Source organism: Colletotrichum lupini, chromosome 3, assembly GCF_023278565.1.
Source record: "Colletotrichum lupini chromosome 3, complete sequence".
NCBI classification, from domain to species: Eukaryota; Fungi; Ascomycota; class Sordariomycetes; order Glomerellales; family Glomerellaceae; genus Colletotrichum; species Colletotrichum lupini.
This window is the reverse complement of record NC_064676.1, coordinates 6556803-6574738: the sequence shown is the minus strand read 5'-3', so window position 1 is coordinate 6574738 and position 17936 is coordinate 6556803. Positions and strand designations below refer to the sequence as shown.

Here is a 17936-nt window from a genome sequence, read left to right as displayed (position 1 = left end):
AGCCATGATAATCTTGCATTCGCTTCCAAACGTTTTTCCAGAAAATGATATATCAATCTAATGGTCCTCTCTTTCCATTCCCGTTAAGATTATATTTGTGGGATTTTAATGTGGCCTTGCTTGATATGACCAGTTATTGTACAAATCGTGAAAAACATCACGTTCAACTCCAATATGTGTTTAATGCTACCATTAACCATCAATAACCTCGTTTCCCATCATCGAGATCTTGACGCCACTTTCTTGACACTCTTGCGTCCAGGCCGAGTGTGCCTTAAGCATTTCAGCCACGCGATGCTCAACTGTGGCGCACCGAGGCGCTGTAGAGCTACTTGTAATACGTAGATGAGTGGCTGGAGCAACCATGCGCCGCATGTTTGTGGCTGTGCCAAACTTTGGGGAGAATTGTTTCTCGGTTTCGGCCTCGGATGGGATAGTGTCTTCATATGCCCAAGCTACTTGTAACTTGACCAACGTACATTTCCCAAGGTAAGTAGTTTGGTAAGTAGTCATGACTTCCCAAGAGCTGCAATGAAACCGTCAAACCAAAGGCAACTTGCGAGCTGGGAATAATGTGGCGTACGCAGCCCCTCTTCTACCGCGAAGTACTTAGCGCTTCATCACAGCTAATTAGCGTGAGACTCGCCCATTCTTTTGAGACGTCAAACGGGAAGAAAAAGGGTCTGATCTCTGCATTGCTTGAGCTTCCCTCCGCATTGCCAGTGGACAGACAGCTTCATCCTTTGACGTCATCGCGAGCCTCATCTGACAGTCTGACATCAAGCTCTCAACGAACCAGCTCCTTGTGCCCCTCACCTCATCATCCCTTCTATCAGGTACTTGTGTTGTGTCTCATCGCTCTGTGAGCCTGCGAAACCGAATGGTGGCGCTAAGCAATAAGCACTGCCCCCAATGGTCTACTCAGCCGCAGGCAGCCAGCAGATCTCCAAAGTGTCGAGGTTCAAGCTGACGGTAGGAGCTTTGATTCGCATGAGCTTTCACATGCGTCTTACTTAAAACCAGTCGTCATCCCTCGTCTCCGCTGCATGAAGCGTTGTGAAGATTATTTTTTCTATCAACTCCCATTGCGATCTCACAATTTACGACAGAAAACGGGATAAGAAAACCCAGTAAAACCCCCACGAGAAAACACACGAAATAAGCACGATGGCTGCCCCAGCAGTTCATAGCCTGCCCCAAGCCGGAAACTCGGTCGGCATCTTCCCGCAATTGACGGCGCGCCAGAGCGAGACCCTCGTGCTCAAGGAAAAGATCCTTTCCATCACCGGCGACAGCTTCGACATCAAGCTCGCCAATGGCCAACCGATCCTCCGTGTGCAGGGCAAGGCGCTGTCAATCTCGGGCCGCAAGGCTGTCTATGATATGTCGGGGAATCACCTATTTGATATCGTCAAGGAGCACTTGCACCTCCACACGACATTTGCGGCGCAGGATCCCAAGGGCAACAAGATTATGGAGGTGAAGAATAGCTTTGCTCGTGAGTTTGCTACCCCTACCTACCTCCCTGGTGCTAGTCATAGCGGACAAGAGTACCCAGCTAACCATGTGGGTTGCACCAGTCATCGGCTCAAAAGCTACCGCGACGTTCGTTTCACCACAGACAGGCAAGACGGAATCGCTCGAGATGAAGGGCAATTGGCTGTCGACACAGGCCGATATTGTTGACACGAATACCGGCCAGGTGCTGGGGCGAATTGACAGAAACATGCTCCGGGCGCGCGACTTCTTCGGTGGCAAGCAGACGTACGCGCTCACGGTGGCACCGGGGGTCGATATGGCGCTCATGTGTGCCCTGTGCATCTGTCTGGACGAGAAGAAGAATGACAATAAGGGTTAACGGAGAGGCGTGGAGAGTGAAGCACTTTTCTTGTGACCTTGATGATTAATGCGTTTCTTTATATTCATTGCGATTGATACCTAAGGTACCTAGTTGAACTGAGTCTTACATTTCGGAATCCCAAGGACCTATTTCCCATGATCGCCATCATTGCAGCAAGAACATGTTACAGCTTCGATAGACCCTGGAAACGCGGGCAACGGCAGAGAAAGGACTTTCTATTATGTTCTCGTTCCTGCAAGTCAGTCCGATCCTTGGCTCGTCGTCTCGTGCTGCATTCATAACATTCATATGATGTTCCGGACCTCTTTCATCGGCTCGGTTCGGTCCGGGAATCAATTGACAACGTTTCACCGCGATGAAGTGCCGATAAAAGTGCTTCACACAGCCGGCATGCTGCCCCGAACAGCCTTCCCCGCGCATTTCCCCACAAACAAACACCTGGGTCCGGGGAACTTGCATCTAGCGCGCCTGATCGGGGTGTTTGTTGGCGAGCAACCCTAACCACAAGTTTCCTCTGTGGATATCGCGAGGGATGTTAACATTAAATGGTGATCGAAATGACACTAATAAGCACACGAGATGAAGACAAGGACTGCTCTGCTCGGCTACCGATGGCCCGAGCAGTCATGCTTCCAGTTGCGAGGGTGACGCGACGTAATCTGCTCGGTGTGGATCGTGCGAATATTCCAGACTACAAGATGGCGGCCACAAGCCGAGGAAATCAGGGCCGGGATGTTCGTCTCCGATGACTCTTTCGTTGTGAGAGGAAACTTTGCTGCTTTGCCTCTTCAAACTGTCGTTTAGATCTTTCCTGCCCATAGCACTGGGTTCCAGAAGCAGGAATGGCAGTCTCACGTTTGTTGCTGGCGCTCGCAGCCGGTGTCGTTGGTGTTGTCGCCAATGCGTCAAGCCTCAACTCGACCACGAGGTAAGACACAAAAGCTACCTTCTCCCACGCAAGGAGCCCACCCCTAATTTCAAGATTTCAATCAGAAGCTTCACGGCCAAAGGCATCGCTACCGGCACGGCAGCACAGCTCCAAACCTCCCCTTTCGCCCCGTTCACCCTAAGCCCGGAAATCCCGCTGGCCACCTTGGATTACGGAGCCGAGAGAGCGGGTTATCCGATCTTTGAAGTCTCCGCCCTCAGCGCCCCGGCCCAGATCGAGGTGAAGTACACTGAGCACTTTGACGGGCTCGACCATCCGTTCGGCGACGTAGTACACCTTCTCCAATCAGCTCAGCAACAGCTTCCGCGTCGAGACGTTCAACATCACGTCTGTCGGCCGAGTCCAATCCCCGCTCATTCAAGGAGGGCAGAAATGGCAATCCATCAGACTTTTGACGAATGGCACTGTCACTTTCTCGAGCGTGGGCTTCGAGGCGACGATCGATACTATCGAGCCAGAGAAACTTCCGGGGCAGTTTGAGAGTGACGATGAAATTCTGAACGAGGTCTGGAAGCTCGGTGCTCGGGCAGCCACGGCGGCCTGCTTTGACAAGGGTACGCAAACGACAATCTGGGAGGTCACTGAAGAGAACGGGGTGTTTGCGCGTAGCACCAGACCCTCGGTGACATACAAGGGCACAACGTGGAGCAACTACACTCTTGAGTTTGATACCAAGATCGCGAGGGGAGGCAGCTGGTGGGTAACGGTACGTTCGGACTCACGTAAGGTCCGGGGGAAAGCCAATGCTGATGAGATACACAGGGAGGAGTCATCGCCGGCAATGGATACACCATGCTCCTCACCGGCGAGCTTCCCGAGTCGAGCACCTTCGCGAACGTCAACAAGACTCTGACACCGCCCAACACTATTTCACTGGCATACGGTCCTGACTTTGTGAATCAGACAACACTAACAAGCTACTTGCTCGACGTCTTCGAGGTCCCGTTCACAGTGAAGGAGAACGAGTGGTACCGCATCAAAGCCTCCATGGCTCCCACCGGCCACCTAGCAGTCTCTATCAACGATACCCAGATCCTCAACATCTCGCGCTCCGACTACCCGTGGGCTCTCAGCTCCGGCACAGTCTCCTACACCGGGTCGCCTGACTTCAGCGGCTCCTTCGGCTTCGGGGCGTACCAAGACCAGGCAGCTTACTTCAAGAACGTGCACGTCTACGACACCGCTAACGGCTCCACGCTCTACTCAAACACCCTCACCGGCAACGCGGAAGACATCCTCGCCGAATACGGGACTCAAGCTAACAGTGAAGCCGCCTGCCTTGACGGTCCGAAGCGCGACCGCCTCATCTGGCTCGGCGACTTTTACCACACGGCACGCATCATCGCCGTCAGCACGTCAAAGACGGAGCAGGCTAGGGGGACCCTGCAGCTGCTACTTGATTCCCAAATCGCAAACGGGCAGATGAACATCTCACCTAATCTGGGCTACAACCTCTCCTCCGTCGCCGATGCGTTAGCGCCGGCGGGGAGCTTCGGGCTGCAGGATTACCAGCTCCTAGGCCTCATGGCCTTCAACGACCACGTGCGTCTGACGAACGACCTCGAGTGGGCAAGATCCACGTGGCCGCGATGGCAGGGGGTGCTCGACTGGCTTCTGCCACAGATCAACTCCACGACAGGGCTGTTGACTTTCGATGGAGGGTTCGCGTTTACGGGGCCCGCTGACGGGGGATCCGCGATCGGATGCGAGGCCGTTCAGACTCTCAACGGTGCTGCTGAAGTGGCTGATGCTCTCAATGATACGGCATCTGCTACGCGATACCGGGACGCGGCGACATCGCTTGCGACTGCGATCAACGAGCGTCTCTGGAACGAGGAGGCGGGCGCGTACGGTCTTTCGCCGGCTGATCTGGACGGCATTTCTGTGGCTGCAACGGCGTTCTGCATCACTTCAGGCGTGGCGAATGCAAGACGCGCATCGCGGTCTCTTGACGCTGTATCACGCCTGAAGCTGGGCCCGGGATACAAGGATACCTCGGCAGTGAGTTCCAACGACTCAAGCGTCAACATTTCACCCAACACCAATGGATTCTTGCTGGAAGCGCTGTTCGTCGGCAACGAGACGCAGGCAGCGAAAGAGTTGATGGAGAGTCTCTGGGGCGCCATGCTACCCGGCGACACGACCGCAGCGCAGAACAAGAGCGCGGTCGGCGCGAGCTGGGAGTACGTCAACGCTGCGACGCAACAGCCCGGCCTGGGACTGTTCACGAGCCTGAGTCATCCGTGGGGCGGCGCCGCGACGTATGTGCTAACGGAGTGGGCTGCGGGGCTGCGGGCTGCTGCGGGTGTTGACGGGTTTGGGTACAGGAACTGGGTGGTTTCGCCTGCGAGTGGTGTCGAGATGGGGCTGAAGAGGGCGAGCGCCAAGGTTGTCACTGCGTTTGAAGGTGAGTTGAGTGTTGAGTGGAGGGTGCGCGATGGTGATATTGGTGTTACTATTCGGGCACCAGTCGGCACGCAGGGACAGTTTGTTTACGGGAATGAGAGCATTGTGTTGCATGGGAGGTCTGAGTATCAGTTTACTGTCGACGCGTCGCTGGATAATGGTATTGTTTAAACTAGCTCAGCCTACTATTACTTAGCGCAGAAGGGTGATGGGTCAAAGAGACAAATAGAGATTAAGTGCTAAGGGCTTCTGTTACCCGCTTGTCTTGAAGTATATACATGTAGTCGTGCATCTGGTTTAGTGACTAGCCTAAAGTCGTGACGTCGTAGATAGTCGTCGAGGTTTGGACGATCAGTCACAATGTGGTTTCTGGTCAGACGCGTCTGCGTCGTTTGGTCATAACCGAGACACAGTCAGCGCTTGGTCGTTCTTATTGTGGATTCTCGCTTCGCAGTCGCATCAACCAGCCTCCACTCAGGCGATGGGTCAATGAGACCAATTAGAGGTTGTATAGTGTAGCGGTTATCACTCCAGATTTTGATCATATTCAAACTTCTGGTAACCCCGGTTCGAACCCGGGTACGACCTGACATATCAACACATTTCAAGGTGTTTCCGTTCTCTTTTGCATTTTTGCACCATCTGATGCATAAGATCAGCTTCAGTATGAAGCACCTGCTTGGGTAACGACTAGCAAGCACATTTAATGTAAGATAAAGATAGGCGTATGCTCTGTGTCATTATCGGTGACAATCACTGATAAATTATGCCTCCATCGTGAGCCGAGGCAACGGACTCAAATGCACAACATCATTTAGCTGCAGCACCTGAGTATAGTCATATCCGTCAGTTGAAAACTCAATGCTGATCATGAACCAGCAATTGGTCATACACATTTAGGGATAAAGCGAATAGTTCATCGGAACACCTTCTCTCTTAACATTACTCACCAGTAATCTATCAAAACATCGCAAGAACACTGAGATGGAGGCAAGTTCCGGAGACTCGTAGCCTGGTATTCCCAACACACTGCCGGCTACTTTCGGCACCAAATTCCGGCATCGGAGCTGCCAAACAGAGACCGTGCCCCGCCATTCCCCCTCAAACTCCGAACTCGAACCGCTCCACCTCCGCACTTCCCGGTCACATGACGCCGTGATTGATCTCTCCGTGTGAAGCTTTCCCCTCCCTAATTGCAATAATGTCAATGTCCGTCGGAATTCTGAGAAGCAGCTTAGTCCCCGCAGTTCGGAGACCCTTTGTTACTACTAGACTCGTCTCTTCGCCGTTCAATCGCTACCGCACAATGGCTACCAAGGAGTTCCTCTGCATCCTTCCCGACAAGCCCGATGCGCTTGCCCGGCGCTTGGAGGTCAGACCGTACGTGACCTAGTCCTTAGAACAGGTCTCTTATAATAGGCTGAGTGTAGTTCCGGGCCGATTGCTGACTTGTCTCAGTACGCATCTCGAGAATGCCCAGGGCCACAAGAGCAACGGAAAGATTGCTGTCGGTGGTATGTATCCAAGCTTGACACGCCATCCCTCCTTCGGTGTTCGTCGCGATTCTCGTGCTCATGAATATGATAGGCGCCATGTTTGAGAAGGAACACCCCGTCGAGGGCCAAACCCCCGGTTTCAAGGGCAGCGTGATGATCTACACCGTCAAGGACGCCGAGGAAGCCTGGGAACTCATCAGAGGCGATGTCTATGCCAAGAACGACGTCTGGGACCTCGAGAAGGCTCAGGTCATTCCGGTAAGTTGACGTCCTGCTCTTAAATTTAACTACCCGCAAATAGTTGTGAAGCATCAACCTGACATAGAATGTTCAATCTAGTTCAAGTCGGCTATTCGCGAGTCTTTGTAAACTATCAATGTCTGAGTATGCTAGCAAATCTGTAGTTCACGATGTTGGATCCAACGTATTCGGCCACCTAAATACACAAAAAGCCAATATGGGTGCCTCCAACGCCGTTTCTGTCACCAGCACAGCAGGCGTCTTCCTAGGTCGGTTGGTCAGGTCGATTAGGCTTGGTGGTGGAGTGGCTCGAGGTCAGTAATCAACTACGCCCACAGCCTACTCGACGACAGGGTTAGCGAGAGTACCAGAGTTCTACCCCTAGCATGAGCACCAAGAGATGTAGCCCCAACGGGGACGATGTCTTTCGTTCATTATGCCGAGAGCAATCCTCGAGTAGCGTATGATTGGGACAGAGACGAGATCATGAAAATAGACCACCAAAGAGCCGTTTGTTGCCATTGTCCTACCCCATTTGTCATTCAACTTTTGATTACCGTAAGTACGTCATTATCTTCTGTCACCATCCCCATCAACAGATTGTATCAAGTCCTCCACATCCAACCTCTCCGCCAAATCCAGTAACGCCTGCGGAGAAAGACCGCCCATCCCGCTTGTATCAAAGATATCCCACCCAGCCTCCTCCATCTGGTCCAAGAATGACCCATGCTCGTGCCCGTGCCCATGATGATGTTGAGAATGGTGATGCGCCGCACTCGTCGGCGGCGGCGTCGGCGGCTCCTCGCCCACAGGCGTCAGCGCAGACATGATGTGCTCCAACTGACTCAGCTCCAGCTTTCTCAGCGGCGCCACGAGACTCCGCTTTGAAATCATCTTGTCTAGCACGCACTTGATATTCTCACACCATGAATCGTCGTGCAGGAGAGAAGGGCTGATGACCCGGATGAGGTAGAGGAGGAAGGCGGAGGAGAATGCGTCTTCAAGCTGGAAGGGCAGAAAGGCTTCGAGGAGGTCTTCGTCGCCGAGCACGCGGAGGGTTCGGAGGACGGTTTGCGCCGAGTCGACGCAGGATTGGAGGAGGGATGCGACTGGTGGTGTTAGGGAGACTGTTTGTGGGTGTCGCGCGTGGCTGTCGGAGTGTTCGATGTGCATGTGGAGGGCGCACATGACCAGTGGTCGAGTTGTCAGGACGACGCACTTCTGGGATTAACGATGGCATTGGAAGAGTGCGTAGAGGTAAGGTACTTACGTGGTGATATGATAGGATGAGTCGCAGTGCCATTCTAGAAGCGCGGCTGACTGAGCCTTGGAAGTGAGTGTCGAGGAGTGCGGTAAGATCTCGTGATAACCTGGCCAGGTCTCGTAGGATAGATTGGGTATTGGGGACTAGTGAGCCATCAAACTCTTTGCCCACACCGTAAATAGCTAGTAACATCATGTCAGTAACCAAGAACTTCGGTGTACGTTGTCCTACGGCTGATGGAACTCACTTGTAAGAATACGAGCCATGAGCCGCGATAGCCGTACATGAAGGGTCATATTCAGTGCATCGAGGGAGTTGTCCATCTGTGAAGGGAGTTTCACAGTGATGTCTTCGTCCCGAATTGAGGTTGGCGCTCCCATCAAGGCCGAGAACTCTCTGTCTAGAGTGTATACCACCCAGAAGACAATGTTGCACCGTCTCGAGTACTCAATCCCGACAACCTCTTCAGGCATGTGTCTGTAGATGCCCTCAACAATGCCGATTCGTAATGCTTGTCCGATCTAGCATGTCATTAGTACACGACTCCTCTCGCAACCCCTAGTAATGAGAAAGCCAGAGCAGAGAGGGATCCAGGGTCTTACATGTTGATACGCAGCCAACCTCATATCCAAACACTGAAAATACAACGCAGCCAGAGCAAGCGCCTGGATAGCCGGAATCGCATCCGGATTCAGTCCTGATAGATCTGGCAGCAACGACATGGCCCTCGCAGCATATTGTACCCCCGGCGGTGCCGTATGTGAAATACTATTCACAACAAATGCCTTGCCGAACGCCAGAACTAAGAGGTATTGTGCATACCACAGCCTCGCCGAGCTAGCCTTACCCGCGGGGTCCTCGTATAACTCATGGAGGTTCTTGAGAAAGGATGGCTCGTCAATTACGTAGAAGACGGCGCCAAGGTAGAACTTGACCGTGTTGAAGAGGAAGAGGGCGTAGTCAAGCGGCGGGAGGTTGGAGACATCGGGAGTCTCAGTGGCACCTAATGGCGTCCACTGCATCCTGAAGGCGCCCTCGTGAGGGAGATGCCATGGATCAGGGGCTGCTTCTGGTAGGCGTTTGCCCAGGAGGGCCAGAACTCGTCGGCAGAATGACCATGATGATGTTGGGCCCATGTACCCTGTGGAGGTGTGAGTATTGGCTCAACTCACTCAGTACTAGGAGAAACAGCATGTGGCTTACAGTATCGTTCCCCGACCTTTGCAAAGGTGTAATCGTTGTCCACCAGCGGGTTTTGCCTGAACCCTGGGCCAAAGTCGCCGTGATCCTCCTGATTCGAACGAGCATCTCCTACCTCAGTATCCGGCTCGGATGCCGGAGGGCCTATCGGTTGTGGGCTGTCTACGACGTTGGCCGCGTCAATAAGACTTCTCTCGTCTGTGTGCACAAACCTGGCAACAAGAGACAAGCACAACTCACCATGGCTCGGGGTCTCCAACTGTCCGGCATTATCTTCACCCTGAGAAAGAGAAGTGTGATGCGACGTCGCATACGCATCCGCATCCGCATACCGACTCTGCACGTCCTCGACGTCGTCTCCGCGGCTCAGTGCCCTCGTCGAGCGGTCTGAGCCTGAATGCTCACTGTTCCGGTTCTGAAGTTCTCGGAGGTAACTGGAAAGTGGAGTCAGTTGTTGTTTCTCATTCCGACAACTGCCTGCACTGCACGCGCACGGGTTCCGACAACTCACCTTTCCGGCACCGATATCCTCTTATCCTCAACAGCAAAGATGCATCTATGCTTCTTTCGATCGCAACGCGTGCAAGGCTGAGAGCCGGAGCACTTGACCTTCATTACCCGACATCTTTCGCAACTTTTTGTTGCAAGTCTTAGAGTCAGCCTTCACTCTCTCCGAACATCGGAACGCCCGGGCCCGGGCTCTCCCTCAGCCCTTTCGCACAAGAAACGCACGCTTTTTGGCATTTTTTGGTCACTTTGTATTGTCCCTGGCTTAATTGCGGCATGATGGACGGTTCTCGTGGGGCCAATTCGATAATTTCATGTCTCTTGCCCTCTCTCGTTTGCTGGAATTTGGGTAGTCTTCGCCGTAACTTTGGGGCCCTTTGATATGTCGGAGCAGGGTTCCGATAAGTTTTATATGTGCGCGGCTTGACCTCTTTATTGGCACTGGCAAATTCGGGGCATACAGTCCGCTAGTGCGAGACCGCAGGTTGGCTTATCAGCCAGGTGTTGGGGTCGATGACTCGCCGTAGATAGCCGACACAGGAGGGTCTTTGCGGTCCTTGCGCCATTGTTATCTTTGGGATGCTTGTTCTTCTACCCCACAGCGTCTACGGATGTTCGTCCGTTCATTGTCTCCGGAGGCACCGGAGTCGGTATGGATGACGGAGAACGTAGCGTCTGCTGAGCTGCGCACTCTATCGCGGGGAAGATCGGCACGTGTTTGTCGGACGTCAAGGGATATGGAGAATTTGCCAGAAATCCGGGGTAGAACGATCACGAGACCATTTCACTTCGAGGGGTGGGCTTGCAAGGGAGAAGAGGCTTTGATGAAGTCATCGACCCAGCCCAAGCAGGTGGTCCAAGCCACCAGGTGAAGGCCAAACCTATTGGTATTTGCATCCCAATACACGAACAGATGAACATCGCGCTCTCATCTGGAAGCAGATCCTTATTGTATGGTGTATGCATCGGTATGAATCAGCATCCCAATGGAATCTGCAGATAGGGCCGCCGAAAGAACGAATGATGAGCCCTGCCTTTATCAGCGTTGTCGGCATGCAGTGAGCAGAGGAATCAAACCCCAGGAGTCTTCGCCGAAATGCCACCTTGGCATCGTGAGATAACCGTTGCGTAAGATCTTCAATGGCAAACAGCTAGGTTGTGTTTGAGAAGGAGGCTTGGAAAGTCACCGGTTCTGCCACGGGGTGGCCGAGTTGCGTAATGTCGGATGAGGTCTCCGACATTCCCCAACAAACGCCAAGGTGGAGATCGGACTCGCGTTCCGACTGTCTGTGAACCAATAGCGTCATTGTGTCTTATCACACCTCCAAGACGGCTTCTTGCCAGCACGCCATGGCTAGGCGAACCGCCGACATGGAGAACGAGGTTGTCGGGGTTTGAAACAAAGTGAACTCCGCGCTGTAGCCAGAATCTCTGTAATTAGAATTCAAGCAGACTTTGAAGCAATTGTGGTGACAATGAGATTTCCCTTGCTCGGGCGATTGATTACTCCAAGGTAAGTTAGTATTAATAGCAACGCGTATGGACCAAATGCTAAGTAAGCCGCCGCCTAGTAGACGGCGACTCACCCCGTGCATGTTACCCAGCCAAGGGTGGACAGCCCGAATGTCTTCGAGCAAATCAGATGACTCCAAAGGAGCTATTGTAGAGCGCCTCGGAAATTTCGAAGAGATACAATCCAAGCGCCCGGACTTTGACCACTCGAACGCCTCAATTGAGGTTACAAAATCCCCCAATCCAACGTGGTCTTACGGCCAGGGAGTCCGCACCCGGAAAAGCAACTCCGCATCCCACAAGGAAATTGACCCATACGCATCAGATCGATCAATGATCAATAACTACCGCCTTCTCGTTTCTGGAATCGCACCAAGGCCGGTTGGATTTCTCAGCACCTTGTCAAAGGATGGCAAGAAGAACCTTGCGCCTTTTAGCTATTTCCAAGTCATTGACCATGACCCACCCATGTTTATAGTCGGTTTCTCATCGAGACCCGGTGCTGTCAAAGACTCGTATAGGAATCTCAAGGAGACGGGCGAATGTGTCATTAACACAGTGTCGGAAGATATGATTGAGGCTGTCAACGCTACCTCCATCGACGCTCCGCATGGAGTCTCTGAGTGGGTTATCTCAGGGCTGCACGAGGGAGAGACTACAACGGTGCAGCCATCAAGAGTTCTGGAGTCAGTGTTTTCGATAGAGGCAAAAGTGGTAGACATCAAAGGATTCAGTGACCACGCGAAAGATGGAAAGAGTGTCGCCGGAATGGTTTTGCTTGAGGCGACGCGGTTTTGGGTCATGGAGGATGCTGCTGATCCTGACTTCAGTCATATTGAGCTCGAGAAGTTACGTCCCGTGGGCCAGCTGGGAGGAAAGTCGTATGGACGCATCACGTCAACGTTTGAGGTGCCTCGCAGGAGATGGCAGGATGAAGAACCGAAAAGCGAATTTCTTCAGAAAATAGACAGATCCACCACCAAATAGATATTTCCATTATTTGATAAAGGCATACAGATATTGACGTTATGGCCAAGGTAGATGGCGCCGCTGGTCTACAGTCTCCGGGCATTCGGTGTCGCGTGCATCAATTACGACAAATCTTTGAATATTATCAACTATGATCATCTCTGCCTGCCTACGTGTACCCCTTCTACCTAGACGACATTGACAATCACTAGCCCCAATCTATGAATGTGGAAAATCCTTTAGCTTGGCTAGGCTTATGGCGTGTGAATGATCGGTGGCTTGGAAACCCTATACAGCGATTTTACCTACCTGATTGGACGTCAGTCGAAGAAGTCTTACGATGGTAGGGATTTGTTGGCCAATCAAGTGATTTGGGGCTGGCGGTGCTGTTACATTTGACGCTGACCAGAGCCTTGATGGGTGGTAAGATGAGGCTCTTAAAGCGCAATATGTCACAAAAAGCGGGCCCACTCTATGTGGGCAGCATTAACCACATCTATATCTCGTAACACACCCCCCAGACGCCTAGAGCCGTCATCCGTACAATGGGCGTCTGTACTGCGCCTCAGCCCTGCAGATGGCAGCCTTAGCCCCATAGGTAGCAGACTAGTTAGAAAAACCTCTGCCCATACGGAGACTCGAACGGCCGCCTCTCGCTTTTTGGGTGCACGACCTGTAGATAATGCGGCACTTAACCATTGTGGCAATAGCGGATAGGAGCTGGGCTCATAACTGTCACGAAAAGCGGGCCCACTCTATGTGGGCCGCATTAACCACATCCATATCTCGTGACACAATACCACTAATAAGTACAGCCAGCTCAACGCTCAACGCTGTCCAAACCTGACGCCCCTTTCCCTCTCACTATCTTTGTTCGTCAAACACCAGGATCTACCAAGATGACCTCTGAAGTTACCTCAACAACTTCTATCATCGCAGAAGATGCGTGGAAGTCCCTCGTCGAGCGCAGTATCAACGAATGGAATTCGCCAAGTGGAAACATGCATGACTTCGCGATGGGATTTCTGCAGAATTACACAAGCCTAGACGATTTTCTACGCAGTCCACGGGAACTCCCGCTCTTTTGGTTCTTTCAAAGGAGAGAAGCCTTTCTTTCGCAACAGACATTCACGAAATGGAACAGAGATCGGCTTGAGGACTATGTTCTTCTTCCTGCCCTCAACAACTTCGTCATGCGATCAGAGTGTTTCTTCGTCAGTCACTTTTGGACCACGAGCAACGACCCGGATCCTGATGGCTCTTGTCTGCGTCTTCATCAGAAAGAGCTCGGGGTTCAGAGTTGGTCGCACATCTGGGTCGATTGGACCTGTCTGCCTCAGTACCCCCGGACCGAGAGTGAAGAGGAATACTTCCTGCGAGGGCTGGAAACAATGCCTGGAATCATTCGCAATTGCGGTTTCTCGTGGTTCTATCCCGGGTTTGAGCCGCGCCTTTGGATCCTGTATGAAATTGCAGAGTATACCCTGACCTGTGATGGGGGTATCGAGGAGTTTGAGGATAATCAGGAGTTCGTGAAGCACATTCAAGAAATGCAGGAAACTAGCGTTCCATCGGTGTTGCGCAAGTACGGATACAGGTGTAGCGACGAGCGAGACAAAGACTACTTGACGTCGTGTTTGGAGATTCTCGTTTACTTGATACGGTTCGGCATAGACATGGGCGAGGTCAGAAGACTAATGTCTAACGTCTTGTGGTTTTCTTTCACTCCAGATATAATGTACCAGAGTCACCTTGGACTTGTGCAAATTTGGAGGTTCGAAGGGGCGCTGGAATTTCAAGGCCAACGTTACGAGTTTACACCATTCCCCAAATGGGTAAGTTGTTCCCTGGTATCATCAAGTTAATCATCATCACTAATGAGCTTCTCACAGGGAGAGGGCAAATACTCCGCCAATGCAAAGCGGTTGGGAGATATGGAACCTTCCAGCTAGGTTTGCACGTGTAATAGTAGAGAAATGGAAGACTGGTGAAATGGAGGCAAGGGTGCGTGGTTTGGAAATATGAAGACATCGAACGGCCGAAGGTATGGAATTGAGCATGTGAACTTCTTGTAGTTTCTCCGTTTTTTTGAGCGTCTATTGTTGGGATATCTCTAAATCAAGTCATGATGAATCGCTGAAAACAAAAAGTACAAGGTCATGTCGGTTCAACCAAAGACCCGGCGTCTCAGCTCGCTCTTCAATGAGCCAAGCATGTGAGCGCTCTCCGCGACAGCTCCCTTATTCTCGACCGCCCTTCTGTGCAGGTATCCCATGCACTCTGAAACCGAACCCCACGGGAGATACTTGAACGGCTTGGGGATAGCATCTCTCTTCAACCCAGAGTCTGCCACACAGGTATCGTAGTTGTCCAGCAACTCACAGCTCAATTCATCCGCCATACCAAACAGCTGACCGCACTCAAGCTCAGTCGTTGCTTGGCCGTCTAGGATTCTGCGGCGGTGGGTAGAGATCGCTGTCGCAGAGCTGGCGGCGTTGTGGGTAGCGAGAAAGAGCGCGCTAGCAGGGAACTGGCACTCCTTGGCGTCTTGAGGGAGTCTCTGGCTGATGAACATGTCGGCGATGTCGTCAAAGTTCTTATCGGTATCTTCCTTGGTGTCGTGGATCAGGGATCGGACTTCGTTCTCGATGTATGCGCCGCGGACCAACTTGACTCCCAAGCTCCAGCCCTCCTTCGCGGCCAGGGAAATGTGACGCTCGGAATTAGCCTTGGAGCCCTTGAGATAGCCCTGAATAGTGTTGTAGATCAAAGGCTTGCTCTGGCGATTGTGCTTCCTCATGAGGTCGATAGTCCACTCGTCCAATTGGGGTTGAAGGGCTTGTTGCTCGGCATCGATCCAAAGACGAGATCCTTGCTTGTTGGTTTCCTCGCAGAGTTCGTCCAAAGCCTTGCTCAAAACTTCCGGGATGGGTGCTTTCGCCTTCAATGCATCTACAGAGATGGGACCAGCGCCAGTAATCCTAATGTTGTTAGTGGAGAAAGACGTGGAGGTATTCCAGGGCAACTTACTTGACAGCCAGGAAATCGCCCGGCGCCATCATATGGAGAGTTTCGAGGTTTCCCTTCTTCCATTGGTCGACCATCTGGTAAACCTCTGGTGCGTACTCTCCAGCTTTCGCTTCCGCCGCGGCCGCTTTCTTATCCAGAACGATTTCCTTTGCGTAGTTGAGAATGACACCCTGGTATCCCATCCGCTTCACTTCAGAAACAGTCTTTGAAACCTGAGGAATGTTCTCTCCAGCACAGAAATGGTCGTAGATAGTCCATCTCAATAGTCGGTTCAGCAATGGGTTCTTATCGGGGTTGAAAAGTGCGAGTTTTGTGTTAGCGATAAAGTGCAGTAGAGGTAGTGCTGGCTTCATGAGAAGTGGCGTTGACATGAATTGTGTGAGGAATAGTGACCGGACCAGGGCCTTTGTTGAAAGTCTAGATAAGGGTGATTTCTTCGGGGTCGGCGTGAAAGTCCGCGGTGCTGTTGGAGATAAGGTCTGTGTCTTGGCCGACGTGGTGCTGACATATCTCGCCGCTCCCTTCAGTCGAAGGGATCTGCAGAAAGGCATCGGCGCCTGCCTGCACGCAACGAGTCTTGCGTTCATCGTGATAGTTAGATAGGTAGACTTCGATATTTGGCTAAGACGAGACTTGACACACGTAGAGATGGTGGGAGGGTGCCTGGGTACTTCTATTTATCGATCACGAACGGCTACGGCCGGCATAAACTCTGAATCGCGACCGAGCCATGGCATCGTGGGAGGTATGTCTCCGAGCTAGCCACCCCCCGCCATCGGCGTTCCGATGGTGTGTCTTTGCGCACGCCCCGGAGAAGACTAATGGTTTGCGTGTGGTATTTGCGGCTCTTCTCCATCACGGAGCACGGCGGAGCCGCCTTTGCACTGGACCCTCACTTGGCAGGTGGATAAGACAAGCCCGCCACCGACGCAAAATCAAGACATCATTGGGCCTCGATGAGATCGAAATCTAACAAAAGCCCGTTATCGGAATGCTTTGAGTTTAGATCCATGAGATAAGAATGACCAAGTGACCAAAGTCGGGTGCTTAGACAATGAGGGGCGACCCCGGATGTAGCAGGTGTCGGTGCGTACGTCCCGACATGTCGGATCCAAAAAGTCGGAAGGGCTTATCTCGTCGGAAGCTCGTCCCGACAACACACTAACACGCTTGATCTGCCGTAGATCATCGACTCTATTCCACACACAAGACCCCCATCCTTGGCAGCACATTTTCTGGTTCTCTTTGTGATACATCCTCTGCAATAGTTCGAGGAAACATAAATGGCATCTAAAGTTGTGGGGGTAAGCTCTCAAGTGCGTGGGCGTACGACGATGTGTCTATGCCCGTTTCCTTTAATGCGAAGGGCTTTGTCTCTTGCTTGTGCGCCATGTAATTGGCCAACTCATCATCTCCATGGTCTTATCAGAAGCAGAGTATCTCGTGGACCTGTGTCCAACATGTTGAAGACGGGTTTGACTCTATCTTTGTCAGAGGCGCACGTGCCGCGCCCATGTTGCCAACTCATGAACGACTGAGATATACTTCAAAAGTGGATTGGGCTTTAAGACCATTGAGTCACTGCAATTCAATTCACGGTTCCGCTAGAAACCTTTAATGTAGAAGGTTGTATGGAGTAGTTGACTACGAAGTGGATCGGTGCTTTTAAGGAATGTGTGCAATAAGTCGGAACACCCCCATTCGGCCACCCCCCCCATTCGGCTACCCCAAAAATCCCTCCTAGCCCCCCCAATTAAAATCCTACCCTTAATTTATAAACTACTATAATAATTATAATTATTATTTAAACGAATTTCTTTTTAATATATATATTCTTTATTATATTATAATATTATACACCGAAAATAAAGTTATTTAAGCGCTCGAGGTAATTAAAAATAGTACTTTAATTAAAAAAGCCTCGATTAAGTTTAATATTTTAAAAAATATACTTCTGAATTATTAACGAGGTTAATAAGCTAATATAATCGCTTTTATTAACTAATAAAGGCTTCCCCTTTAATAAAAAAATAAGCTAGTTAAATAGGTTCGTATTTAGTATATTCTAAGAGTTATATTAATTTATAAATAAGTTAAAGAATTTACTAAGTAAGTTTTATAAACCTAAGGGGATAATTATCTTTTTAAAAAAAGATAAATAGATACTTTTTTAAAATAGAACTTATTTATTAAGGTTTAGAAAAGTCGTTTTATAAATTTAAAATATATTAATAAAATATTTATTAAAATAATTAGGCCCTAGTTCCGATTATTTAATATTTTAAAAATTAAAAATATTAAATAGGTTAATAAATATAATATAAATAAGACTAATATTTTTAAAGGTAAGGGATTTAATAAGCTAGTTTTAAGTATAGCTAAGACTAACGTAATATAAAAAAAAGAGCTTAAATTGCGGTTTTAAATTTTTATTATTAAGTATATCTTTATTAATAATAAAGTTATTAAACTATTACTAATTTGTAAGGGAAAGTTAGTTTA

At 50.8% G+C, this 17936-nt stretch overlaps 7 protein-coding genes and 1 non-coding gene across 8 annotated transcripts; 6 read left to right on the top strand and 2 right to left on the bottom strand.

Moving 5' to 3' along the window:
* Positions 1-1167: 1167 nt before the first annotated feature.
* Positions 1168-1858, top strand: CLUP02_06719 (uncharacterized protein; the record flags this gene model as incomplete). Its single annotated transcript, XM_049285716.1, has 2 exons — positions 1168-1498; positions 1581-1858. The coding sequence occupies 2 exons, from the start codon at positions 1168-1170 to the stop codon at positions 1856-1858; spliced, it is 609 nt and encodes a 202-aa protein (XP_049142859.1).
* Positions 1859-2703: 845 nt separating this feature from the next.
* Positions 2704-5387, top strand: CLUP02_06718 (RhaA is able to hydrolyze alpha-1; the record flags this gene model as incomplete). Its single annotated transcript, XM_049285715.1, has 4 exons — positions 2704-2789; positions 2855-3029; positions 3100-3516; positions 3573-5387. The coding sequence occupies 4 exons, from the start codon at positions 2704-2706 to the stop codon at positions 5385-5387; spliced, it is 2493 nt and encodes an 830-aa protein (XP_049142858.1).
* A 333-nt stretch (positions 5388-5720) lies between these two features.
* On the top strand, positions 5721-5804 carry CLUP02_tRNA094. Its single transcript has one exon. It is a non-coding gene; the product is annotated as a tRNA-Gln (tRNA).
* A 718-nt stretch (positions 5805-6522) lies between these two features.
* Positions 6523-7081, top strand: CLUP02_06717 (uncharacterized protein; the record flags this gene model as incomplete). Its single annotated transcript, XM_049285714.1, has 4 exons — positions 6523-6596; positions 6675-6730; positions 6804-6970; positions 7052-7081. The coding sequence occupies 4 exons, from the start codon at positions 6523-6525 to the stop codon at positions 7079-7081; spliced, it is 327 nt and encodes a 108-aa protein (XP_049142857.1).
* A 305-nt stretch (positions 7082-7386) lies between these two features.
* Positions 7387-10201, bottom strand: CLUP02_06716 (fungal specific transcription factor domain-containing protein; the record flags this gene model as incomplete). Its single annotated transcript, XM_049285713.1, has 9 exons — positions 7387-7478; positions 7537-8173; positions 8223-8398; positions 8464-8737; positions 8819-9357; positions 9420-9614; positions 9657-9850; positions 9928-10050; positions 10149-10201. 9 exons carry the CDS (start codon positions 10199-10201, stop codon positions 7387-7389), a joined length of 2283 nt encoding a protein of 760 aa, XP_049142856.1.
* A 104-nt stretch (positions 10202-10305) lies between these two features.
* CLUP02_06715 (uncharacterized protein) lies at positions 10306-11321 on the top strand (the record flags this gene model as incomplete). Its single annotated transcript, XM_049285712.1, has 6 exons — positions 10306-10337; positions 10455-10596; positions 10690-10874; positions 10927-11035; positions 11079-11182; positions 11225-11321. The coding sequence occupies 6 exons, from the start codon at positions 10306-10308 to the stop codon at positions 11319-11321; spliced, it is 669 nt and encodes a 222-aa protein (XP_049142855.1).
* Positions 11322-11546: 225 nt separating this feature from the next.
* CLUP02_06714 (uncharacterized protein) lies at positions 11547-14356 on the top strand (the record flags this gene model as incomplete). The annotated part of the gene is made up of 3 exons (XM_049285711.1): positions 11547-12344; positions 13220-14239; positions 14297-14356. The coding sequence occupies 3 exons, from the start codon at positions 11547-11549 to the stop codon at positions 14354-14356; spliced, it is 1878 nt and encodes a 625-aa protein (XP_049142854.1).
* A 215-nt stretch (positions 14357-14571) lies between these two features.
* CLUP02_06713 (proline dehydrogenase) lies at positions 14572-16021 on the bottom strand (the record flags this gene model as incomplete). The annotated part of the gene is made up of 2 exons (XM_049285710.1): positions 14572-15385; positions 15435-16021. 2 exons carry the CDS (start codon positions 16019-16021, stop codon positions 14572-14574), a joined length of 1401 nt encoding a protein of 466 aa, XP_049142853.1.
* Between the last annotated feature and the right edge of the window lie 1915 nt (positions 16022-17936).